This window comes from Amblyraja radiata, chromosome 9 (genome assembly GCF_010909765.2).
Source record: "Amblyraja radiata isolate CabotCenter1 chromosome 9, sAmbRad1.1.pri, whole genome shotgun sequence".
NCBI lineage: Eukaryota > Metazoa > Chordata > Chondrichthyes > Rajiformes > Rajidae > Amblyraja > Amblyraja radiata.
In genome coordinates this window covers 18,623,034-18,650,189 of record NC_045964.1, presented here as the reverse complement: position 1 = coordinate 18,650,189, position 27,156 = coordinate 18,623,034, and the positions used below count along the sequence as shown (strand labels likewise).

At 43.0% G+C, this 27,156-nt stretch overlaps 1 protein-coding gene across 2 annotated transcripts in view; it reads left to right on the top strand.

Moving 5' to 3' along the window:
* The window catches only part of rgs6 (regulator of G protein signaling 6), a 63,833-nt gene that overhangs the window by 1,057 nt on the left and 35,620 nt on the right, over positions 1-27,156 (top strand). Inside the window, exons 2-7 of one of the 2 annotated variants that reach the window (XM_033026810.1) lie at positions 2,964-3,070; positions 5,772-5,823; positions 14,426-14,490; positions 14,644-14,720; positions 17,920-17,992; positions 19,139-19,213. In XM_033026810.1, coding sequence (XP_032882701.1) covers positions 2,964-3,070; positions 5,772-5,823; positions 14,426-14,490; positions 14,644-14,720; positions 17,920-17,992; positions 19,139-19,213 — 449 coding nt within the window. Of the gene's footprint in view, positions 1-2,963; positions 3,071-5,771; positions 5,824-14,425; positions 14,491-14,643; positions 14,721-17,910; positions 17,993-19,138; positions 19,214-27,156 lie in introns of both variants that reach the window. The other variant, XM_033026809.1, reaches the window with a different exon arrangement.

Below are 27,156 nucleotides of genomic sequence, written 5' to 3'. Positions count from 1 at the left end.
ATGTGTGTTTCCTCCAGGTAAACTAGATTCCTCCCATCTCTCAAAGTCATTCAAGTTGGTAGGCTCATTGACAATCTAAATTGCTAAGTAGTGTGTAGGTGAATCTGTGGAGATAATAAAATAAATGGGATTAATTTAAAATTAGTGTTAATTATGAAGTTAATGTTAATGTTAAGCTGTCAATGATTGGTGTGGACTCTGCTGGGCTGAGGGCCTGTTTTTGTGTTATATCTCTGAATGACTCAAATTCTGTCAGAACCATAGACTAACTCTTAAAAAGTGCAGAATGATACCAGGCCATCCATGGTTAAATTATGGGGCCATTAATTGAAACTGATTCAAAAGTATTTTATTGGTTAAAAGTGCTTTGAGAAAATTGATAGGCAAATGCAAGTTTTATTCCTTGGTATAAATCTCGTTATAAATGTTCTTCTGTGAGGTCCGAGAATTGAGGGATGTTGAGACCAAGAGGTTTAAAGTAATAAAGGCATTTGATGAACTGAAAGCTATTTCCTTTGAAGCAAGAGCTCAGAACAAAGGGGTAAATATTAAAATTAGCCAGCTCATTAAAGAGTGAAATGAGCAAACATTAGTTCTCTTTAAAAGACAGATGTAAATCAGGATCTCTTCCTCAAAGCTTGTGTCATTTATGTCAAGTTGAGTTTATTGTCATAGGTACAAGTATGGTGATGTATGTACAATGAAAAGCTTACGTATCACAGGCACGTAGACTCAGTGTACAGAACATAAAGTTTTATATATATATAAAGATATTAATATATATTATATATATTACAAGAAAGTGAAAGGAAAAGACTGCAAAACAAGACATTAATGCCAAAAAATTGAAAACAAGTCTATAGGGTGATTTCACGAAAGGTCACTGGAGCGTAGATCCACACCCACGTGACTCGAAAATTTTAACTGGGGGACAAGCGTCACTTCCGGTACATGTTAGTGAATGGGAAAACACGCACTTTCACACCCGTTAAAAACATCGAAAACGGCCAGGTTTTTGAGCTGCAATTAACTGAGCCGTGATATCTGTTCATTTGACAAAATCAGGACATTTTTTGGCTAATAATAAAATGTCCTGATTTTGTCAAAATGTCCTGATTTTGTCAAATGAACAGCTGAGAATTCTACCATTCCTTAGCTTGCATCTGAGTAAAATTTATTTCAAGACGCATTTATGATTCACGGATATTTAAATGGTGAATGTAGCTTCAGAAGCGTGTTCATTTTGCATGTTAAAACCCACCCGAGAACCATGGGCGATTTTGCAATTTTACTGAAGGATTTCTAACTTTAAATACTTTTCATCTAACAAATGAATAAAGATAACAAAGCCAATAATGCCTTACTTTTGATGAAATGCAGCGAGCAAACGCGATAATTCCCGATATTTTGGATCTTTAAATCTCCATGAAAAATGTCCGCAATCAACTTCCGCTTATTTTGCCCCTTCAGCTCCCTCTTGTATTTACCTTAGTTTCTATCTTTTTTTTTAACTGTAAATTTAGGTAGCTGTGGACGGTCTCAGTAAATTGCAGCTCAAAACCTGGCCGTTTTCGATGTTTTTAACGGGTGTGAAAGTGCGTGTTTTCCCATTCACTAACATGTACCGGAAGTGATGTTTGTCCCCCAGTTAAAATTTTCGGTCACGTGGGTGCGGATCTACGCTCCAGTGACCTTTCGTGAAATCACCCTATAGCTTCAAAAGGTGGTTCAAATTGTTCCATTGCTAAGGTAGTATTAGGGTTGACTCAAAATGCTGGAGTAACTCTGTGGGTCATGCAGTATCTCTGGAGAAAAGGAATAGGTGACATTTCGGCTTGAGACACTTCTTGAGACTAAGAGTCAGGGAAGAAGGAAACTAGAGGTATTAAAAGGTACAATGAACAAATGAATGAAAGGTGTGAAAAGAACAAATCAAAGCCAGCAACGATGATCACGGAAAGGCAGAGTCCACAATGGTCCATTATTGGCTGTGAAAAAGATGATAATGAGAAGATACAAACAGTGAATATAAGCAGGGCAACAGTGAATCTGCTAGGATTACTTTGGTGGGAGAGGGACAGAGAGGAAGGGAGTTCAAGGGTTACTTGAAATTAGAGAAATCAATGATCATACCGCTGGGTTGTAAGCTGCCCAAGCAAAATATGAGGTGCTGATCCTCCAATTTGTGTTTGGGCTCACTCTGACAATGGAGGAGGCCTAGGACAGAAAGGTCAGAACGGGAATGGGAAGGGGAGTTAAAGTGTTTGGCAACTGGAAGATCGCAAAGGCCACGGTGGACAGAGCGTACTCGGTACTGAGTTTACACTCGATGTAAACCAGCATCTGCAGTTCCTTCCTGCACACTAAGATTAGGGATGAGCAGGTCAGTTTAAGAACATGATGGTTGTGGGAAAGAAGTTGTTCTTGAACCTGGTGATATGGGATGCCAGTCTTCGGTACCTCCTGCCCAACGGTAGCAGTGAGAAGAGATTAATCCCGGATGGTGGGGATCCATGATTAAAGATGCCACCTCCTGGAGGCAATACCTCATGTAGATGCGTTTGATGGTGAGGAAGGTTGTGCCCCTGATAGAACAGTGACATTGGCAGACAAGGGAAATTTCCAGACATGGAAATCTCATACAGTAGTGGGCAGACAAATCTTTACCGTTACATTAACTCACCCCAGAAATAATCATTATCAGATTCACGTAAAGAAAAAAGTCTATTATCAATCTCATAAAAATGAAATAAACACTGCTAGGCACTTTAATTTCTATGCAGAATATCTATCTGAAATCAACCAAATGTAATGAAATTGCAATGGTAATGAGCAATAACTAAAAATGTACCATGGCATAACAGTGAGTTATGGTGAAAAGGAAACATAAAGTGGGAAGAGTGCTCAGAAGGACTGCAGTAGCATTGAGATTCAAAACATCTTTTCTTTTCCCCTGTTCACAGGTGAAGCAATACACTTCGGGAGCCTCATTTCTGCTCAAGGATATGTGTTTCCTATCTCCGACCACGTTCTGACATTGAAAGATGATGGGACGTTTTACAGGTTTCAGGTGAGCAACCATGCCTTCTTCTCTGGAATCGGAGATCTTTCATCCTCAGGTATTTGAAGTGGAAAGGCTCAATTGCCAATGCTGCCTTAATACTGAGGCATCACAATTCAGCAGCTTATTAATGTTCTTCCACTATAACTTGGGCAGGAAACCTCCAAGCCAGCGTGGAAACTGAATTTTCCACATTTGATTTCTCCCATCCGATCTGCCCCTGACAAGGCTGGAGGCAAGTGTCAAAAATCCCTTCTCCATGGTTTTAGTTATTGTGAGCAGCAATTTTTGACTTCTCTCTCTGTGAGATTGAACCAATCAAGCTCTGTTCATGTCTGGGAGCTCCAAAAACAAATGGACTTTTTTAACTTGAATACTATGGGTTCCTACACCGACGTCTGAGTGTCATAATTTAAGAAGTAGAATGAGGTAAAGGTCAGTTCAGTAAATTCATGGTGATCTTTTACCACAGCTCTACTTGTCAATACTAACCCCATTCTTCTTGATTCTTATAGCATCTAAAAATCTATTGATCATTTCGGGAAGGTACCATCTACATTTTTTTTTAAATTGTTAAATTAGGCAACATTATGAGCATCAATTCATTCATTTTGAGGAAACAAAAATATAAAAGCAAGGTGCTGGTGAGTCCTCTTTGGAATATTATAAGCTGGTTTTGGGCCCATATCTGAGGAAGGATATGCTGGCTTTCGAGCGGGTCCAGAAGTGGTTTCCGAGAATGATACCGGGGATGATTGGGTTAACGTATTAGGGGTGTTTGCATGCTTTGGGTCTGAACTCGCTGGAGATTAGAAGGATGGGGGGGGGGGGGGGAGATTGGATTGAAACCTACCAGATAATAAAAGGCCTAGATAGAGGGGAGAGGATGTTTCTAGCAATGGGGGAGCCCAGAATCAGAGGGCACAGAAAAAAGGACGTACCTTCAAAATAAAGATGGATGAATTACTGTAGCCGGAGTGTGGTGAATCTGTGGAATTCGTTGCCACAGACAGCTGTGGAGGCCAAGACATTAAGGCAGAGATTGATAGGTTTTTGACCAGGAAGGCCTTCAACATTTACAGGGAGAAGGCAAGAGAATGGGGTTGAGATGGAAAATAGATCAGCCATGATTGGATGGCAGAGTAGACTTGATGGGGTGAATGGCTTAATTCTGCTCCTATGTCTTATGGTCTTAATATCCATGGAAAAGGTGAACGTTTTACTTCTAAGAGTTGGTCCCTTTCCACAGATTAGCTGACAGAACTTCCTTTGCTGCAAAGTTTCCTATCATAAAATGGTAATGGTGTGGGGGTTGTGGGAGGGGATAGTGGGGTCAGAGTTTGGATTGGAATAGTGTGTCGGGATTTTCTCATGGCAGCATGGACTATGGAAAAGTCAATGGCTGGGAACTCACCCTACCCATGTGCACCTTGGCTCTGACACTGGAGTGTGTCCAGGATCTGTGTAACTGAAACAGTAAACAAAATGAAATGGTTCCACGCAGCAGAACTGTTTAAAATCCCCATGCTATAGGAACAACCGTATATTATTATTATTACCTCGGGATGATTAGATTCCTGTTATCCCAGGCCGTGACTGGAATCATTGAATCAAAATATCAAAGTAGCAAATCTCCATAAGATATACATTTAACAGAAACTGTATTCATCGGAGACTCACATTTACACGATGAATATTGATCTGAAACCTTGTATTGTGGTAAATTGTTCTTTCCTCTTTAGTAATATGTGCCTATGTGCCAAGGACATTGTGAAGTGCAGTTACTTACAAACAGCATCGATAATTCACACAAGCTGCTAGATTACATGGAATATTGGACCTTTGCTGGTTGGCACTTCACATCTTTTCTTTCATTTTGGAGGATTCAAATTGACTTGCAGCATTTGGTATCTCTGTTAACACAAGAGCCCACATCTTCATACTTGTCATTTGAAGTTGCATCTGGTTGCATCACGGCCTGGTTGGGCAACACAAATGCCCAGGAATGACGAAGATTGCAAAAAATGGTGAACACTGCCCAGTCCATCATGGGTACTGACCTCCCCATGATCCAAGGGATCTACATGTCGCTGTCTCAAAAAGGCTCCCAGAATCATCAGAGACACACACCACCCTGGCCACACACGCATTTCACTCCTGCCATCGGGAAGTAGATATAGGAGCCTGAAAACTGTAATGTCCAGTTTTAGACACAAAATGCTGGAGTAACTCATTGAGACAGTTAGCATCTCTGGAGAGAAGGAATGGGTGACGTTTCGGGTCGAGACCCTTCTTCAGGGCCTCGACCCGAAACGTCACCCATTCCTTCTCTCCAAAGATGCTGCCGGTCCCGTTGAGTTACTCCAGCATTTTGTGTCTATCTTTGATTAAAACCAGCATCTGCAATTCTTTCCCACACATCCAGAATTAGGATATTTTAAATATATACCAAACTTTTTTTTTCATTTATTTTATTGTTTACAGTGTACTATGTTTACATATTCTGTTGTGCTGCTGCAAGTAAGAATTTCATTGTTCTGTTTGGGATATATGACAATAAAACACTCTTGACTCTTGACTTGGCTATTGTTTCAAGAGTTATTGTCCAGGATTCTGTAGACTTGGTTGCACAAGCAAACATGTAGCAAGGCTTTCTAATCTCTTCAGTGTTGTTACCTTCAGTGCAGTAACAAATACATCTTCATTGTAGGCTCCATATTTTTGGCCATCGAACTGTTGGGAGCCAGAAAACACAGACTATGGTAAGTGTATCCCTCATGACTTTTACAAATTATAGTGGACAGCACAGGAAGCAATCAGCAGGTGAATAACCTCAACAAAGATAAATAAAGGGAATGTTTCACATAGAACATTGAAAATTGAATAGTTAGGCACAGGAACAGGATCTTCAGCCCACACCAGAGCACCCGGAGAAAACCCATGTGGTCACAGGGAGAACGTACAAACTCCGTACAGACAACCCTCTTAGTCAAGACTGAACCTGGGTCACTGGCGCTGTCAGGCTGCAATTCTACTGCTGCACCACTATCCCGCCATGTAATACTGGAGATTCATTTCACAGTGACTGGAACACAAACCAGAAGCCTAGTTCAGAATATGTTTTTTTTTCTCTTTCGCAGCGTTAAGTGAATAGCTTATACTCAAAAGTCAATTCTAAAGGCTACTGAAGATAAGAGTTTTTAATAAACAAGAATAAGGAGAGACATAGGATCAAAGTAATTGCTGAAAGAATTGTGATGGTCTGAAGAAGGGTTTCGGCCCGAAACGTCGCCTATTTCCTTCACTCCATAGATGCTGCTGCACCCGCTGAGTTTCCCCAGCAATTTTGTGTACCTGTGATTTTTAATGTTGTGTGCCTTCCAATGAGTTCATGTTTCCACAAAGACTGATCTCGACAGGTAGAATCTAGGTACATAGACCGATGGTATGAGGGGAGAACAAAATGGGTTAAAGTAGGATTTGTGTAAAAATGGTTGCTTGTTTGTCAGCGCAAATGCAGTATACAATACAATACAATACAATTCAATTTATTGTCATTTGGACCCCTTGAGGTCCAAACGAAATGTCGTTTCTGCAGCCATACATTACAAAACAAAAAGACCCGAGACACAACACAGTTTACACAAACATCCATCACATCATTGTGATGGAAGGCAAAAAAAACTTATCTCTCCACTGCACTCTCCCCCCAATGTCAGAGTCAGAGTCAAAGTCAAAGCCCCCGGCTGGCGATGGCGATTGTCCCGCGGCCATTAAAGCCACGCCGGGTGATGCAAGGTCGTGCACCGGGTCTTGTTGGTAGAGCCCCCGGCGTGCACTCGCAAAGTCCCGCGGTGATGTAAAGCCCCGCTCAGGTGCTCTTCAACCCCGCAACTCGGGCGGGAGAAGTCGCCGTTGCGGAAGCCCCGAAAAGCGGTCTCCCAGCAGGGACCCGCGGGCTCCCGGTGCCGCCGTCCGCCAAACCCGCAGTTGCAGCCTCCGAATCTCCGGGGGTCGGGCCGCAGCAGCGCTCCACCACAGCTCCACCCGCTCCGGACTCGGCCAGCCCCGTGACGGTGAGTAGTTGGCAGCTCTGCAGCTGGAACCCCAGGTCGTTCGTGTTGGAGGCCGCTCCACGTTGCAGCCCCAACGACAACGGAGACCCGACAAAGAAAAAGTCGGGTCTCCCGTGCAGTGGAAAGATTTTAAAGTTACCCCCTCCCCCCCACCCCACCCGCACCCCACCCCCCCACACACATACCCCAACAAAAAAAAAAACAAAAACTACATAAAAACGAGACAAAAAATAATAAAACACAGACGGACTGCAGAGGCTGCTGCTGACGAGAGTCGCGCCGCCCACCGAAAGGACTGAAAGGACTGTTTCTATGTTGCAACTTCATTATGACTATATTCTTTGGTGAACTTTGTGCTGCATAATGATGAGGAATATAGAAATTGAGATTTGAATATTTCCATATTTCCATGCAGAATGTTTCAATGCCAAGTTCATCTAGCCCTGTCACAGAACATTTAACAGCAGCCTTCAGCCTGATGTGATGCATCAGTGCCAAACCATTTTCCCCTCTAGAATATGGGAGGAAATGATCATACGGCTGAACCTCAAGGATGTAGTGTTTACAATTATTTTCCAAAAAGCCAATATATCATTCAAATTTCCTGTAAAGTATTTAGAAAACTAAAATAGTAAGATTAAACGAGAACTTACCAGTTTGAAGTTTGATCTGTATTTTATGAGGAGGAACGTTGAGGGAATACGTGAAGAATCCTCTTCCAACGCATGCGTGTCATTCTTCAAAGCAGCGGTGTGAGGTCACAGAAACTATAATGACCTAACATAGTAAGATTATCAAAGAGATACCAGTTTTGATATGATCATAGGAGGGTGGGAGCGGAGGGCACGTATTCCCTCAACGTTCCTCCTCATAAAATACAGATCAAACTTCAAACTGGTAAGTTCTCGTTTAATCTTACTATTTTACTTCGGAGTCACGTGAGTGACTACGTGAAGATTTCAAAGCTCTGTGACCTCATGCCGTGGAACGAGTCCATGCTTCACAACTGCCTTGGGTATTGGGAGAGAGTATCATTAGCAATTTTAGACACACTTATACAAAGACTTGTGTGATATAACGAGAAAATACATTTATTAATTGAAATCATAGCCCTGTAACCCTTCGGGCAAATTATAATATTGAACGTAAAATGCTTTCCGAAAATGATGATGGCTCCAAAACTGGTTTATTATAAAACCTTTGGAAAGTCCTTTCGGATGACCATCCTGCTATTCTGAGGATTTGGTCCGTGGGTACCTCAGAATTTTTGCTGCGGATGTTGCTGCAGCCCTGGTGGAATGAGATTTAAAACCATTAATGTCTATTCCTGCCATCTTTAGGACACATTTGAGCCACCTTGAGATAGTTTGGGTCGTGACCCTTTTGTGCGGTTTCTTGTAAGAAATTAACAAAGCCATTTCCTGACCTCGAATGCTCTTAGTATATTCCATGTATAATTAGATATGTCTTGCTATACATAGACGTTCGTCATATGGATATGCCATAAATTCAATCACTTGACCCGATGAGCCTGGTCTGTTTTGTTTTATTAACTCATGTATGACAAACACCAGTTTCTCTCGTGAGATGATCAAGGAGTCCAGGCTCAGTTTGCTTAATGACTGGACTCGTTGTGCAGTAACTAACGCCATGAGCATAACCATCTTCATGGTCAGTTTCTGCAGTGATAATGCTGTTTATGGGCGACCAGCTCCTCAGCATGTTTAAAACGACACCCACATCCCAGATTTTGGAGTACCTGGTTTTAGGGGGATTTGCATTGAATATGCCCCTCATAAGTTTTGTTACCAGGGGGTGCGTTCCCACCGTGTGCCGCTCCGTTCCTTGTGATAGGTAATTGGAGAGTGCACTTCTGGCACTATTGATGGCACTGTAGCCCAATCGTTTGTCATAATGGAGGTTTGTTAAGAATTCCAATACGGCCGGAATGTTCTTGGCCCTTTGGTCTAGGTTGTTGTCAAAGCAGTATATGCCCCATTTCTTGATGTGTCCGAGGTACTGCTTCCGTGTTGACAGTCTTTGTGCGGATGTGATGAGATTCATCGTCCTGTCTGACAGCCCCATGCCGTGTAGTGGGTCTTTCAGACTCTACAAATCAACAAATCCATAGTCTTATGGCATGGGTGACTGCCCCCCCCCCCCCCAGTTACTGGATGAATTAATAAATTCGGGCTATGTCCAATAATGGAACATGGTTCTAACACCATCCCCTGTATGACCGAATACCATGGTTGAGTAGGCCAATCGGGTACTATGAGAATCCCAGATGCCGAATATTGTTGAATTTTCCTTTGTACCCGATTGATGAGGCAGAATGGGGGAAAAGCATAAAAAACGCCATTTCCCCCAATGCAGTGAGAAAGCATCTGTAGCTTCTGCCCCAGGGTCTGGTTCCCAGGACACATACCTTGGTAATTGGTGATTCAACCTGGACGCAAAAATATCAATATCTGGTCTACCATATTTTGCTGTAATTTCAGCAAATACATTTTTATTTAACATCCATTCCGTGTTTTCATTAAATTTGCGTGACCTGGTGTCTGCCACTGAATTTAGCTTACCTGGTAGGTATGTTGCCGATATCCAAATGTTTCTTTGGATACACCATTTTGTAATACCATAGACGAGTTGTCAATAATGATGGGGTTGGAGCAATACCTAATGCTATGTTCCCACCACTGTAGTTCAATTATAGCTTCCGTAGGCAGCTCCATAGGTCTATCAAAATGACCTTTGTTAAATTTGAGTGCTCTAATTTTTGCTCTTTGCAAATTTTGATAATGTAATGGCCCAAAATGTGTGGCCGGGAATGTAGCCACAATCTTCCCAATTATCCGGCCTACCCGTCTAATGGAGGGTCTGTTGGTGTTAAGAAGCTCGCTGCAATCCTCCTGTAGGGCTGCGGCTTTATTTATTGGTAAAGTTACTAACATATTGACCGTGTTAATGGTGAATCCTAGATAATCCATATTAGTTTCTGGTATCAATTTACACTTAACTACCGTCTGTGTTCCCCTCTGATGGGTACTGTATAGTATGCATCTTTTAAGTCAATGCTTGCCATATAGAAACCAGCTGATACTAATTCTTTAGCAGTGATAAAGGTATCCATCTTAAAATGAACATATTGAACGAATGTGTTTAGGGTTGAAAGGTCAATGATAATCCTGCAACCCCCATCTTTTTTATTTTTAATAAATATGTTTGATACAAATTTTAATTGTTCATGAGTAGTATGCTCAATCACACCTTTTGTATACAATCGTTGTAGCTCCATGTGGGCTTTAGATTGTTCGGTTTTTGTAAGGACGAAATGCCTTTCTGGTGTATGTTGTACTGGGGGGTTATTGGGATGAGTAAATTCTATCAGATAACCCTGAATACTGCTTAGAACATACGAGTCTGTAGTGATTTTACACCATTCGTCACTGTAGTATTGCAACCTCCCTCCCACCGTCGTGGGTCCCTTTTTTACAAAAGAACCACACCCACCTACCTCCATGGTTACTGGTGGTTGTATTATTTTCTTTGTTTTTTGAAAAAAGGGGGTTTTGTTTTTATTCGTGTTCGTGGTTGTACTGGAGGTTTAGGCTTCCGCATCTTCCAGGGTGGCCGTCCCTGGCCATACCCTAAAAGAAGGCTGCTGCGGGTTATATTGGGTTCTGGCACTGCCACTGATATAAGCCACACTTTTCGGTCTTCCATGTGGCTGGTACCGTGATCCAAAATAAGCCTTTGCGCTGGTTTTGATGAGCCCCAGTGTCTTGGCTTCCCCAAACAAAAGGGTTGGGGTTTTAACGGCTCTTTGTTTGCAAATTGTTGCATATTTAGGATCCAGTGCTGGCTGAATAGCAGCCCTCCGCATGCTATTCAGCTCATATTGTACATTACAGAACAGGGCTAGTGCGTCTTGGTGGCCTTTAGTTTGCTCTGTTTTGTCCAGGGTGCGGATGTAAGCTGTGATCCCTGCCGTAAGCCCCTTTAAGGCTTTCTGGATTTTGAGATCATGGTTCCTGATGTCCCTCCCCATATGCTTCCAAATGCATTGGTTGACACTGGGGATTTGTAATGCATCACAGTTACCAGGTGGCAGATGTCTGGCCAGTGTCTCTGTGAATATTTGTTGTTGGAGTTGATGGCCAGACATGTAGTTAATACTGGCTGCCATCCTGGAATCCAAGTCTGCCCCTGTTTGACTTGGTTTGAAGTAATCAGCCACCATGTCCAGCAGTGTATGTTTTTCTGCAGATTCAGGATCATGGGAAGCTGTGTGATCAGGGTCTGGCCCATCAGGGTCCTGCCCACTCTCCTCCGAAGAGGTCGAGATTTCAGGGGGTCCCTCACGGGGTACCCATATGGGGCTTGTCTGCCCACTGTGGCTAGTCTCCACATTCATGGGACTGCCACTGTGAAGGAGCTCCTCCAGCAGCTCCTTTAGACGGTCTCTACGTTGAGCTGCACTTGCTATTTTTGGCTGCTCCCATTCCTGCAGCCTTTCAGCAGTGTGCTGCTCTTCTCTGTATCCCAGCTGTTCCCGTCCCCGGTACTCACGGGTGCTGGTTTGCGGGCTTTCCTCGTCCCGCCGCTGGCCACACCGGTCCTGACTGTCGGTCCACGTCTGTTCCCGGTCAGCTGTTTCTCCTGGCTGCTCCGTATGCAGCCACTCATAGCGGGTTTGTTCCGTCTCCCGCACCCGTTCAGCCCTGGTCCGATATTGATACGGGCTGGTCGCCCGCTGCTGCTCCAAGCCGGGCTCTGCTAGATGGTGCGTTTTTGTTTGAACTTTGCCTCCCGGCCGGTGAGTAAGTTTCGTCGCTGCCAGAATGATTTCTGGAACAGCTGATTCCTCTACCGAGGCATCTAGAGCCGACGGCTGCTGTCTCTGCCGTTCATCCACGTTTACAACGCGTTTCTCGGGCAGCTTGTTTGCAGACCGCTTCCTTTTCACTCTGTCCATTTTTCTGTGAATAAAAATGCAGAGTCCTTACCTGCCTTTTGCTGGTCCTTTTTTCCTTCTCCCGTTACTGGGGGACGTCCTCCACCCTTCTGTTGACTCGTGCAATGCGCTGTAGCGATATGACACGCATGCGTTGGAAGCGGGTTCTTCATGTAGTCACTCACGTGACTCCGAAGTAAAATAGAATGCAAGATTCATTCCCTTAAATAAGACTGGGACCTTGAAACAACACGGCACCCAAAAGCTAGTATGGCCAATACAAATAGAGGCAGCACACAATATTTTTGCTGTCTGTTAATCGTCTGTAGAGAACAATTACTGCACTACTCTGTTGCTGTACAATGCTCAGGGATGTTCATTCAGATAGTCTACGGAACCCAGTCTTTATCTTTCAAATGTCATGGATGGAGAACACACAGGAAGAATTTAAATACTAAATGTGTACCTCAAAGCAACTGGAAAATTAGTGTTGCATGTTCAAATCTTTAAGGTCTTGTGTCTACATCCTTTGGGGATGTCCCATATGTGGTTAAATTGCTGCAACGAGCCAGATGTCAATGATTCTTGAAGCCAATATAAATGTCGGAGATTGGAGTGATTACATGATAATCATCAGGAGAGTCTGACTATTTCTAGTCTGTTAGATTGAGGGCAATACTATTCATCCAGTCTTGATTGAACGTGTAAAATGACCAGATTGCTTGATCCTGCACTTGAAGTGTGTTAGCAGTGAATTCTCATGGGCACAACAACAAATATAACAATATAACACATTGCTGTCTTGCATTGCTAAATCAATGAAGTGCCATTTCACCCCTAACTATTTATTTACAAAATGTTTACTTACATTACCTAGCTCAGGAAATAAATTGTAATAGCTCATTTTCAGTGATAAGGTTTGGTCTATACCCATTGGTGAGAGTATGCATTTATTTTTCTGAGCCACTATCTCTGTGATACTGTGATACTGTGATACCTATCAATTTGGAAATTATATTTTGACCCTTTATTTTGAGGCTGTGACCCTTGGTTCCAGGCATGTCAAGAAACATTACTCCTTCATATACTCTGCCAGGCTCTGCACAGATTTTTGTCTGGATCCTCCCTTCCCATGTGATGGTTCTCACCACCTGCAAGAAGACATCTTTAATCCTGGAACTAGAAAGCCAACACACCCTTCAGTACTCATGCTCACATATGCAAAAAGTAATCTGCGATTTTTTTTGGCGACTGGGAACATCAGTGACTGACGCCTGCAGTCGCCCTAAAAACCGTCAAGTTGTACGACACTCCGCGTCACCGTCACGTCAAGCCACGACACTCCGCATCACCTGCCTTCACAACACAAGAAGGTTACACTGAAGTATAATAATCACATTGGAAATGAACTAATCTACAATAAATCTAAGGACCAATAACTTTTTAGGAAATAAATTGTTTATTTAACGTCAGCTTAAAAATAACATCACATTGAAAAACAACAATTCGTTTAACAAGAACGGTTTGACTTCAATAAAAGTAACTGTATATATTTAACGGCATATTTCAAAGAATATCATACTTAAGCAAAAATTTTATTCAACAACAATAGTCAGATCTGACAATAACATTACAATTTACACCAACTCCAATGAACTTCAGCAAGACACAAAGATCTTTATTTTTTCATTAGAAAGAACGTCATTTCAGATCTTCTTAATAATGTACTTTGTACATTTATGTACTTTTGTATTTTTCATTGTTAATGGGCATTTTGCCCCTGGCTATCTTCAGCCAAATAATCTAAAAAGTTTTGAAAGTCGGTGCTTTATATACCCGCGTTACTGGCCGTCACCCGCAGGACAGCATACATCAGTGTGTGACAGGTTGCACGACATGATAAGACACCCAGATGTCGCCAGAAGATTATGAACATTCCAAAATCCAGGGGCGGCAGGGAGACACCGCGCATCACTACATGCGTCACCCCGCGTCACGCCCCGACCACACCGCGACAACCTCTTTTCAGGCTGTCGCCGATGTCGCCCAAGTGGGACAGGCCCTTTAGTGTTTGTGAGGTAATTGATCCATTCACAAATTAACACAATTACCATAGTTTTTTCAGGCTTGAATTTGTATGAAAATCAGAAGTATTCTGAAACTGAAATACCATATCCTCTTGGTACAAGTGAACGTCAGTGAGGAGGATACTAAAATGTGCGTTTTGCCATTGATATAACTGAGGTGAAAAAAACAATTAAACAGAATTATTTTTTGAAAGGAAGCTATTATAAGGGGGTAATTAATTGTTTCATTTTTTCACCATCATAGCCATCTACCTGTGTAAGCGGACAATGCAGAATAAAGCGAGATTGGAGCTTGCTGATTATGAAGCCGTAGGTATACCAATTTTATAATTGACAATGTGCTATTATAACACCAATGAGTTATTTTGAAAACGACAGCATGGATTCCAGTCAGAACTTGCACTAACAAGTAAAAAACAGAAACCTGTTTTCTGTTGTAACACAAAGCTGTTCATTCTGCAGGAAAATTTGGCCAGGTTGCAAAGAGCATTTGCAAGAAAGTGGGAGTTCATCTTTATGCAAGCAGAGGCCCAAATAAAGTACGTAAACGCTCAACCTTATGTATTTGTAAAGTGAAAATAAAATAGAAAATAACAGGGCTTTTCTTCCTGTGTATGTGCAAACTGATCTCCTAAGGAATTATTTATGAATGATCTAAGCCTAGAGCATGATTATAATAGGCAGCTGGTAACCAGACTGTGCTATGGAGTGCCTTATTGGGAGTTGCCCCAAACACATCCTGAAGCCAGTCTGAGCGTAACCACTTGATATCAAGCCTTTCTGGGTTGGCTAGTTCTTGCTGTTAACATGGGTGAAATGAGCCAATGTGTTCAGTCTTGTGTTCAATGTAAAACTTGTGATTGTCATTTTCATGCCAAGTTTGGAAAATGATGGATGCTTTCAGAACTCTACATGAATAAATCATTTCAGAAAACCAAATAAAACATTTTTCCGCTTGCATTCAGCTGAGCGTGTTTGGGTAATTTAGCTTTATCCTGATCATTAAGCAGATTATATTTACTTGCATTGGCATGTATTGATTGGAAACAATTTGTAGGGTGGCGCAGCGGTAGAGCTGCTGCCTTACACATCTGAATTTGATCCTAACAATGGGTGCTGTCTGTATGGAGTTCCTGTAGCCATGTGGATGGTCTCCGAGTGCTCCGGTTTCCTCCCACGTTCCAAAGATATACAGGTTTGTAGGTTAATTGGCTTCAATAAATTTGTAAATGGTCCCTAGTCTGTGGGATAGTGTATGGGGTGATAGCTGCTTGACGCAGATTTGATGGGCTGAAGGGCCTGTTTCCAACTGTTTGTCTAAAGACTGAAGTCTAAATTAGCAAATGTGTCAATGGATCTTCCTTTCCTCAACCAATTTTAAAGGACACTAGACCAAGTGGGACTCATTGGAAGTGGCACCTGTCATATGGGAGGCCTGGTCCCCCAACACAATATTCCACCACTCTCCCATAGCCCCCATGTGAGGCCTGGTTCCCCAACGCAACCCATTCCCCAACGCAATATTCCACCACTCACCCGTTCCCCTAATGCAACCCATTCCCCCAATGCAATATTCCACCACTCACCCATAGCCCCCAACTGAGCGGGGCAACTCATTTTAAACTTATTTTTAAACTTTTAAAAAGATCCAATTGCACTTGCTGCCAGGAAAAAAATCCGATTGCATTTGCTGCCAGGACTCTGTCCTGAGATTTGCAATATTGTAGCGGGCAGGGTTACAATCCCATTGTGACATCATAGCTGTAATTGTCACTGCAACATCGTCATTTTTCTCAAAGTGGGGTTTTATATAGTAAAAATGTGAATAACATAAAATATAACATCAATCTGAACAAAACTTGATAAAAAATACACCACAGGACAATTGTGAGTAAGGTGGTCCAAAAATTGTAGCGCTATCATGTACCATTTTGGGAGCACTCACACAGAATCACAAACAAGATGAGAGATTTAATTATATATAGATAATTCTTATCTGATTGTTCGGAGCAATAAGTAAGATTTGATATCAGTGGGCTTAGTGCAAAGTCACCAGGTAGATCTTGTCCCAGTAGTACCTCGAATAATGATACATTTCTACCCAACGTTTATAGTGTACAATCCAGGCGAAATCTAAAAAAAGAGAAATTTTATTTTCAAATTGAAACTAGCAAGGAGGTATCTCTAACTATGCATTCACAGTAAATTTATTTTTACAGTATCCCCTTAGTCCTCGCAATGGTGAAATATGCATTCTCTGAACATTATGCAGGAACAAGCACCATGCTTGACGTTGATAGTTACAGCTCCACAAGAACTTTGAGAGCCTGGTTCAGTGGGTGTACCCTCGCTCTGTGTCAGTAGATGCTGAATACAACGACCAAGACTTGAGAATACAGGCACCTCATGTTTCACACGTGTTTTTAAACTAGAACCAGTCTAATATTGTGGGTGTTAAAGGAGAGGATTGATGGTCAATATATTATGTGAACATTGCCCAAAGAACTTAAGAAATAGAACAAGGAGTGGGTCAATATGTTTCTCATGCCTGCTCCAATATTGCAGACAATTTTGCTGAAAGTGAACATTTTCCAAACACAGTACATGTGGGTCATTCCATTTAACCTTGCTTTATCCTCACAGTAAATGAGAAATATTACTGTTTCTATTATTGGATGATTTTCAATTGCTAGTTGTCCTTTGATGGACCCACCCTAATGTTCCCTTCCGTGCCCATCCCTGAATTTTAGGCAACATAGTAAATAAGAAGAGCATTGACCGCTTTTTCCATTGCAATTTTAATGGGGGGGGGGGGGGGGTTTGGGTCCATTGGTAGATTATATTCTCCCCAGGGGGGTGGGAGATTGCAACCTTCACATGGTCCACCCTGTTTCGACTAATGCAATCAACCCGATGTGCACAAACAAATAGATGTAGATGCACAACTTTAGGCTGTGCACGTCACACGCAAGAAGAAGAAGAAGAAGAAGGTACACAAAAATGCTGGAGAAACTCAGCGGGTGCAATGTTAGAGAGGAGGTTGTGAAACTGTCTCCGGAGGGAGGAGGAGAACTTCTTCAAAGTAGGCATATCTTGAGGAGATTTCGCAGTGGAGATTCTCCCCAGAAGATTCTCCCCAGGAAGATATAAAGTAACTTGCATTAAAAATAATGAAAAAGCATTAACCTTTCTTAAAAATTGAGTAATGATACGTTTACATCCTATTGGGACTCAAGACTACAGTAAAAGTGTCCTGGATAATTTATTGTCAGCTATGGTTTTTCAAGACAACAATAATACAGAACGTAGAAGGCTAGGTAGCATCTGTGAAGAAAGGAAAAAAGTTACTATTTCAGGATGTTGATGTTTTGGATCAGAACACGTTATTTCCTAATTTTTCTGCCCATTGCCAAATCTATCCCTTTTATTAAGACTTGAGAAAACTTGAGCCTAATAACTCAAAGACTGGTCAAATTAGCTAACATAGTAGTTGTCCCTTGGAAAGACAGTATAGTGATGGAATTGACTGTTCAGTGACCAAAATAAAAAAGGAGAGGTTAACAAGCTACGTACCATAGAATATCTCAGACAGAGAGGAATTTGGTTTGTGAAGTAGAAACACTACTGAACTGCGGAGACTGTGGTATTTGTAAAGTTTAAGTGCAACCAAGAAACAGAAGTCCTGCAAATTCAGTGTTTCCTTTGGAAGTTGATATTATCTTCTTTTAGAATTGACAGAAAGAAGGATAAAACGGAACGTAAGATCCTAGACAGTCAAGAAAGAGCATTCTGGGATGTCCACCGGCCCGTTGTGAGTATACTTGAATTTTACCATCATTCCTTGGATATTTGTTGAAGGCACAAGAAGTCCATTCCCAACTTTGTGCTACTAGCAGGGAGCTTCCACACAAGTATTTCAATCAAAAGTGTAGCTTGTGCACCTTTAAGCCATTAACTAAAGTTGACAGAAATATATGCATGGAGATTTTCAATCTGCAGTGTCAAATATATGAATTAGGAGAACGAGTATGTCACTCCATCCCTCAAAACTGCTCTGCCATTCTATGATTAAAGTGGAACTGATTTAATCTCAACTCCATACTGCCACCTACCTCTGGTAATCTTTCACTGTTGAAAAATCTGACTACCTCTGTCTTAAAAATATTGACTAATTCTGCTTCCATCACTCTTTGAGGAAGAGGGTTCCAAAGACTCATGACCCTCTGAGTGAAAAAAAAAATCATCTCATCTCTCAGCTAAATAGGTAACTACTTGTTTTTAGACATTTACCCCTAATTCTAGATTTTCCCACAAGAACGTACATCCTTTCCTCTTCAGGTTCAAGTGATGCTCCAGAGTGATATACACTCCTTTACTTTAGCTTCTCTTTTCTCAGCTGCAAGGATTCTCTGCACTGCATTGCAATCCTAGTGAATATTAGCTAACTTAAAAGGTTAAACATTTTCTGTTTAAATTTCAGATTTTCAGCATCCGCAGTTTTCTTTTTGATTTGCATATATAAATGATGGCTATTAGTGGGAACTTATTATACAAAGATTTGCCCGTCCACAGAGTAGAAGAGAGGAAAATGGCAATGCTGACAACTGAACATTGAAATTGAGCATTGGACAGGCTAGATGCAGGAAGATTATTCCCGATGCCACAGAAGGTAGTTGAGGCCAGTTCATTGGTTATATTTAAGAGGGAGCTAGATGTGGCCCTGGTGGCTAAAGGGATCAGGGGGTATGGAGAGAAGGCAGGTACAGGATACTGAGTTGGATGATCAGCCATGATCATATTGAATGGCGGTGCAGGCTCGAAGGGCCGAATGGCCTACTCCTGCACCTATTTTCTATGTTTCTATGTTTCTATGTTTCTATGAAATGTAACTTATCAAATAGTCATTGGCACTGACATAATCTCTCACTAAATTCCTCCTTTATTGTCCTTTCTGCAGCCTGGCTGTGTGAACACTACAGAAATGGACATCAGGAAATGTCGCAGGATGAAAAATCCGAACAGTGTAAAGAAGGTGTGTACAAGCATCCTGCTCACATCTGCTCAATAAGGTCATAAGTGATAGGAGCAGAAATAGGGCACTTGGCCCATCAAGTCTACTCTGCCATTCAATCATAGCTGATCTATCTCTCCCTCCTAACCCCATTCTCCTGCCTTCTCCCCATATCCCCTGACACCCTTACTGATCAAGAATCTATCGACTTCTGCCTTAAAAAATCCATTCACTTGGCCTCCACAGCCTTCTGTGGCAATGAGCTATAGAACGTTAGTAAAATAATCGCTAGGTTTCCTGCCACCATATTATCTTCATGCTGAACTAGAATGGAAAGCGTGATCAAAAACAGTCAGAAACTGTATTCAACTGATAACTGGTATTGGAACTATTTGTGTCATTTCATTGTCCTATCTGGGACACATGACAATAACATTCACTTGACTCTTGAAAACAATGGCTAAATAGCTTCCAAAATGGCACAGAAAATTTACTCAGCAAACTTGTTTTCATTTTTTATTGAAGCTTGGAACAACTTAAGTTAGTAAATCCTTGACCTGTGTATTATGGAGTCATTCAGACGTAGCATGACCTCAGTTTTGAGTGTGTGCTTGTGTGTGTGAGAGCATGGTGTGTTTTGTTTTTCCTTTAAATGCTGAGCCTGACATCATTGGTGGGTAAGTTGTTGGAGGGGGTTCTTTGTGACAGGATCTATCAGCATCTAGAAAGGGATGGGCTGATTAAGGATCGTCAGCGTGGTTTTGTGTGTGGGAAATCGTGTCTTACAAATCTGATAGAAATTTTGAAGAGGTCACCAAGAGGTTTGATGAGGACAGGGCAGTGGAGATTGTCTAAATGGACTTTAGCCAGTCCTTATACAAGGTCCCACAGGGTAGGTTTGGCTGGAAGGTTAGATTGCATGGAATCCAAGGTGAGTTACCTGATTGGATTCAAAGTTGGCTTGGAGGAAGATGTCAAAGTGTAGTTTTGGATGTTTTTTCTTCTGATTGGAGGTCTGTAACCAGAGTGTGCCACAAGGGTGGGTGTGGGGTCTACTGTTGTTTGTTATATACATTAATGATGTGGATGACAATGTAATGAATGTTGTTAGTAAATTTAGAAAATTGTCATTGTAGTCGGTGAGGAAAGATGTCTATACCTTCCTAACTGATCTAAATCAAGATCTAATGGAATTTAACTCTGACAAGTATGAGGTATTGCACATTGGTGTGTCAAATCATGGCAGGGCATGTAGAGTAAACGGTGAAGCTTGGACAGTATGGTTACTTAAATTAGTATGGGTATTGACCATACGGTTAGGACATCATGATGCAAGTGATTGGTGAGACCATGGTTACATAATATGTGCAGTTCTGGTTGTCCAGCTATAGGAAGCCTGTCATTAAGTTGGAAAGAGGGCAAAAGTGATTGAACAGGATGTTACCTGGGCTCGCAGCTTGAGTTACAGGGTTGAGGTTGGAAAGGTTGAGACTTTTTTCTTTGGAATATAGGATGCTGAGGGATGACCTTATTGAGTAGCACAAGATTATGAGACCATGGATAAAGTGAACACTTTTACCTAAGGTAGAGGATTCTAAAACTAGAGGGCACAGATTTGTGTTGAGAGCATTGATATTTCAGAGGGACTACAGGAGAAAATGTGCACTCAGAGGATAGTCTGTGTCTGGAATGAGCTACTAGAAGAAGCTGTGGGAGTGGATATAATTCTGAATTCTAATAGACATTTGGACAGATATATGGAGAGGAACGTTGAGAGGGTCATGGGCCAAATGCAGGCAAATTAGACCAGCCCAAAATGCGAACTTGGTTGGCAAGGAGAAGGTGGCTGAAGGGTCTGTTTCCAAGCTGTGAATTTATGACTAAATGCAGACATTTGGTGTTGATAACAAATGGCTCACAGCTGTGACACAAAATGTTATCCATACTTGCGCAGAAGATATTAAATAATAATTGAAGAAATTCTGTCTTCTTGAATTAGCATTCACTATAAAGTGCTCTTAAATGCCATTAAATCCAGACATGTAGATAATCTCTGTGAATAATGGAAATAAGAATGCTGAGTAATTCTGTTTGAATATACTCAGCAACTGGACCACCACCATGGCAGAGAATTTCAAAACATTATCCACTGCGTGAAGATGTTTCTTCACGTCACAGATAAGAAGACCTTTCTTCAACCAGGATCTAATGGGTCTTTAGAATTGTCTATGCAAGAGAGCTAGTAAGGTTCCAATTGCTGACAGAGACTTTTGGACGTTAATGGAATTAAGGGCTATGGGATTAGTAGTAAAGAGGCAGGAGAGTAAATATTCAGATTGAAAGGGGTGCTGCATTTTTGGAAAAGTCACCAAGACAAGTAGTGTGACGCAAGTGGCTTTTGGGATTGTACATGTTACCATCTATTCCCTATGAAGGTATTATAATATCCTGAGTATTAAACTGGCTTGAATCTGTTGCGTACACTGGGCCTTCCCCACACAGGGTAAAAATACCCAATTTCCCTCTCCCTGTCAAGTCTTTTTAGTTTATGAACAATTTGTAAGTTTAGTTTATTGGGCATCTTCCAGTATCTCCAAGGGAGATATTGTTAGAAACTGTGAAAAGTGTTTGTTGTTGTAACTATGACGTTTTAGACTGTGAATGAAAATTAATTATGTAATGGACACACAAACTACCTACTGGAGTAAGTAGAGACGGAGTGCTGGAGTAGCAGAGTGGGTGAGGCAGCATCTCGGGATCGGCAAACACAGATAGGCGACGTTTCGGGTTGGGACCTCTCTTGGAGCCTGGGATAGATTGTAGTAGTGGGGAGAAACTCAGCAGGTAGAACGGCATCTGTGGATGGAAAGGCGTGGTCAATGTTTCAGGTCAAAACCCTGCATCAGGACTGAGAGTGGAGATGGATGATAGCCAATGTAAAGTGAAGAGGAAGTGTGGCGAGAGAGAAATGAGAAGTGATTGATGGACTGAGAGGGACAAAGATGAAGGGCATATGGAGTGAGGTGAGGGAGGGGAGAGGTGGTTGCAAGGCAGAGGCAGGTAGGTGATAGATGGAGGCAGAGGAGAGAAAAAAGAGGGAATGGAAAAAAAAAGAATGAAAGAATGCATATGGAGGCAGGTGATAGGGAGGTGAGAGTGGGGACAGCTGCTGGAGGATGATAAACTGGAACACAAAGACCGCCAGCGCTGGAATCTGATAAGCAGGGAAGGTGATAATGGAAACCATGGGAGGAGCGGTGACTGGTAAATGCAAGCAGAAGCAGATGGGGATGGGGAGGAAAGCCTGCGGAGTAAACATGTGAGAAGTTGATGGATGAAAACAAGAGTGAGAGGGAATGTAAAGGTATGATGGGGGCAGGAGGAGGGGGTGTGGGAGAGTGGACAAAAATGGGAGGATGGGAGGAGGATCAGAAAGAGAGACTGGACGAAAAGATTACCTCGAACAGGAACATTCTGACTGAGAGGAAAAGCACAGTAACCATCATTTTACTTCGGAGTCACGTGAGCGACTACGTGAAGAAGGGCCGTCCGTCTGCGTGCGCGTCATTACGTCTGAACGCAAACGCGCGACGGACTGGCAGGCGCTGTGTCCTCCCAGTCCGTCAGGATGGGCAGGTAAGGGAAGTTGAATCACTTACCTGCGTTCTTTCGGGCTTGAAGCTTTTTTTTAGTTTCAGGGCCCAGATGTCGAGGAGACGGTCCGCGGGGAAGTCGGCTGCCGAAGACCGCAGCATTCCCAGTAGCGGGCGACGGTCTTGTTTCCCGACATTTAACGCCGGCAGAACCGGCAGGAGACTTGTTGCAGGAGGAGGAGCTGAGTTGGTGGTCCTGCAGTACGGGAAAAACCACCCGCAAGTCAAACAAACCTGTTGACTCAGATGAGTCCGGGGGGGGGGGGGAAGGGATACCCTCCCTCAACGGAGAGCGTCTGAGGACGACTCTCCCACATTGGAGCAACTTTTTGGAGAAGTTGCTCCAACAATGACCTGCTCCAAAGGAGGGAGCCGTGTCAGCCCTGGCCTACACCAATACTGGGAGCCTCACACATGGGGCAGTCCAATGTCTTCCCCATTGGAGGGTGAAGTACATATGGAAGAAACCACTGAATCAGAGTACAAAAGCAGGGGGGGGGGGGGGGGGACGTTCCCAGGAACAAACAGAAGAAAGGAAGGAAGTAAGTAACTTTTACTTATATAGCACTGTTTAAATTAACTTGCATTGACACCAAAGTGCTTTACATAAAATAAATAATAAGCACAAAAGAAAAGAAATACTTCTGCAATCATCTAGGTTCCACTGGGTGCTTCCCTGGATAGAGATCTAGCAAATGTCTCCTGCTCTGAGGAGAGGAGCATTCACGGTCAGTTTCAGTCTGACCCAAAGCAAGAATCTCATTTAGGCCTGCTGGAGGGGCCATGTCAGCGGAGGTATCCTCAGGGGCCTGCGGCAACACCTGTTTTCAGGGCTGCCTACTAATCTCACTCTTAGTGGAGGGGAGTGTGAGTGATCAGTAGGTAACTGACCTCGAATTAAAGTATGAACATACTGAAGCACATGCATATGGCCTCAAGAGCCAGCAGTTGGCAGAATATCCGCACAAATGCCGGCAAGGGAACAGCGCTATCAGGGTGACTTTGGAAAAACCAGCCGCCGAATCCTCTCTTCAGGTAAGACCAGAAGAAGGAAGCAAAAGCTGTCGGACCAATCAAGGTACCAACGACAAGCAAAACTTCATCAGTAGGCGACAACACACCCCACACCTCCATAGGGGGTAAGCGGTTTACTGAATCCGGTGGTAGCTTGAAAGCTGGGCACGGAAATATGATCAGAGTTGTCTTTCAAGGCAGACTCAGAATTATGGCCAGAATTGTCCTACAAGGCAGGCTCAGTATGATGAGGTTTTCAGACCAAGACCCAAGCAGATGTCAGGAGAAACATGGAATCCACACTCCCTACCAGTCCTACTCCCAATCAAGGAGAGAAAAGGAACCCGCTTCAGGGGCCTTTGGGCTTACCACAAGACTACCGGTAGCCATGGAGGTAGGTGGGTCTGGGTTTACTGAAACAAGGGATTGTGGACCAGTTACATGTTGGTAATTTTACTCTTGTGTTTTTGTTCAAAATGACAATAACATGAATTTCAGATCTGGTTTTAAAAACAGATAACAACATGTGATTATTTTTTACTGCACAACATACATAGATTCCAAGCAGACTTGGAACTCGGACCGGAATTGTCTTCAAGGCAGGCCCAGTATTTTGGGCAGAATTGCCTTCCAGGACAGGTGGCAGATGGATAATGTCACTTCATCCAGGTTTAACTCATTTGTGCAGTACAGACTTTCAGAAACAGCAATATTTTGTTACGGTCTAACTACTGTTTTATAGGAGCTTCCTATAAAATGGTCACATGGCATGCATCGACCTAAAAGATGCATACTATTCTATTCACTAAGAACAGGAGATATTTGAAGTTTAACTGCTTTGCCAAATGGGTTGACATCAGCTCCTAGACTATTCACTAAACTACGGAAACCAATTCTGGGACTACAAAGGTCTCAAAACAACATAGTAATGGCATATTTGGAGAACATTTTCATTTTTGGAGACACCAAGAATTGGCAGAAGCATCAGTCAAAGCAAACCAAAACCCTGTTTTAAAGAATTGGTTACCTCATCCATCCAGTTAAATCAAAATTGACGCCTACAAGGGTAATTGATTACCTAGAATTTACTATCAAAAACAGTAAATATGTTGGTGACTTTGCCTAGGGGCAAACGAGAATATTAATTAAGCCTGCTATGACCTGATAGTCAAATACTAGCCATCTATCAGGCAAACAGCGAGTGTAATTGGCAAATAGTAGCTGCATTCCCAGCAGTACGTCACGGGCCTTTGCATCACCAGAATTTACAGCAAGCAAAGGAACGAACACTCAGATTACATGCAGGCCGAACGGGCAAACTATGGATTGCCAGCAGAGGCCATTGTTGAATAACTATGGTGGATAACGAATGGGAGACAGCTCAAGGGAAATTTTGCTCGAAAGCCATCGGGGGTTCTTCAGACCTATGCAAGCGGCTAAGGATGGGGAGCCACCAACACAGTCTAGAGCTGTGGGGGCAGATGGAATGAGCAGGAGTCTGTAATTCCCCAACACATGGAATCAATTACCCAGAATTGTTGGGGACACAATATGGACTCAAGGTTCTCTGTAGCGATATGCTTGTTCAAATTCAGATTGATAACACCACTGCGGTGGCATATATCCATTAACAAGGGTGGTGTAAAATCAGTATCTTACGACAGATTGTCGAACCTCATTTGGCACTGGTGTATCGAGAGGAATATTTGGGAAATCTATGAGGTAGATAAAACACGGTGACAGACGCTGGATCACGAATGTTTAATAATAACACAAAATGGATGTTGAATCAGACAGTATTTAACGAAATAACTACATGATTTGGCATACCAGATGTTGATCCGTTTCAAAGGTTAAGGTATTTTATTAGTCACATTCACATACACCAAGGTGTAGTGAAGTGAAATGCTTTTTTCCATTTTGCAGCACACAAAAAAAGAATACAGACATAACACCAATGAGAGTCTTAAACACAAAGAACATCCCCCCACAATGGCTCCCACCATGAGGGAAGGCACAAAGTCCAGTCCCCAACCCCAGTTCACCCATAGTCGGGCCTATTGAGGCCTCCACAGTTGCCTCTATGGAGGCCCGATGTTCCTGGCCGTTCTCGCCGGGTGGTGGTGCTCCGGCGTCGGGAGAGTCCTCACAGCGGCATGGGAACCCTGGAACGGCCGCCTCCGTACTGGAGGCCGCGGCTTCCGAAGCCAACAAGGCCGCGCCGGTTGGAGCCCCACTACTGGCGATCTCGTCGCGAGATCCCAGGCTCCCAGTGTTAAGATCAGCGCCGCCGCCCGCAGCTGGTCGCTCCACAGTCCCGCAGCTCCGCGATGTTTTACCCGGCGGTCTCAGCTCACCGGAGCTCCAGCGCGGCGACCCAGGCAAGGCATCGCCCGCTCCACTGATAGTGCTCCAGCGCTGTGCCGCCGCCGAAGCCGAGGTTCTGGGCGGTCCCCGACAGGAAACGCCGCTCCAGGCCCGCTGGTAGGCCGCGAGGACAGGTCAAAGCTGCAGCCCGGTGTAAAGCTGCCTCTCCGACCAGGTAGGGACCCTGAAAGGTAGTTTCCCCCCCCCCCCCCACATAAAAAAATGTCTACACCTCCAAACAAAACACTTTAACTAACTAAAAATAAAAATAAAACGGTGAAAAGACAGACAGCTGCTGGCTGGGCAGCCGTGCACAGGACAGCGCCCTTTTTGCATCTAGACTAAACCATTAGTTACCCAGATATGTGTCGTGCGAGCTGGATCCAGGAGCAAGGCAGTGGATGCTTTCTCCCTCAATTGGGGAGGAATGTTTATGTATGCTTTCCGCCAATTTGTCTCACAAACCGATGCTTGACAAAAATCAAGCAAGACTAAGCCATAGGCATATTGATAGTGCCAGATTGGCCTACTCAAGCTTGGTCCCCAAAAATTTTGGGAATTATAGTCCAGCCAGTTATGGCTGTACCCAAGAGCAGGGACCTCCTAGTGAACCCAGTTACAGGGAGCAATCATCCACTACATGAACGTATTAACTTGTTGGTCTGCAGATTCTGAGGAGGCCATTTCAAGGCATAGGACTGTCCGAACAAATACAACACAGTTCAGATAACGGATGTCTTGGAGTTCCTATCAACTCTGTACTATAACTGTAAACAAAGTTATAGTGCAATCTATAGTGCCAGAGGCACACTCTCCTCCTATCTGATGCCGGAAGCAGGGCACGGTTCGATAGGAACGCACCCCTTTACAACAAAATTCATGAAGGGAATTTATAATTTAAGACCTCCAAGGCCAAGGTACACGGACACA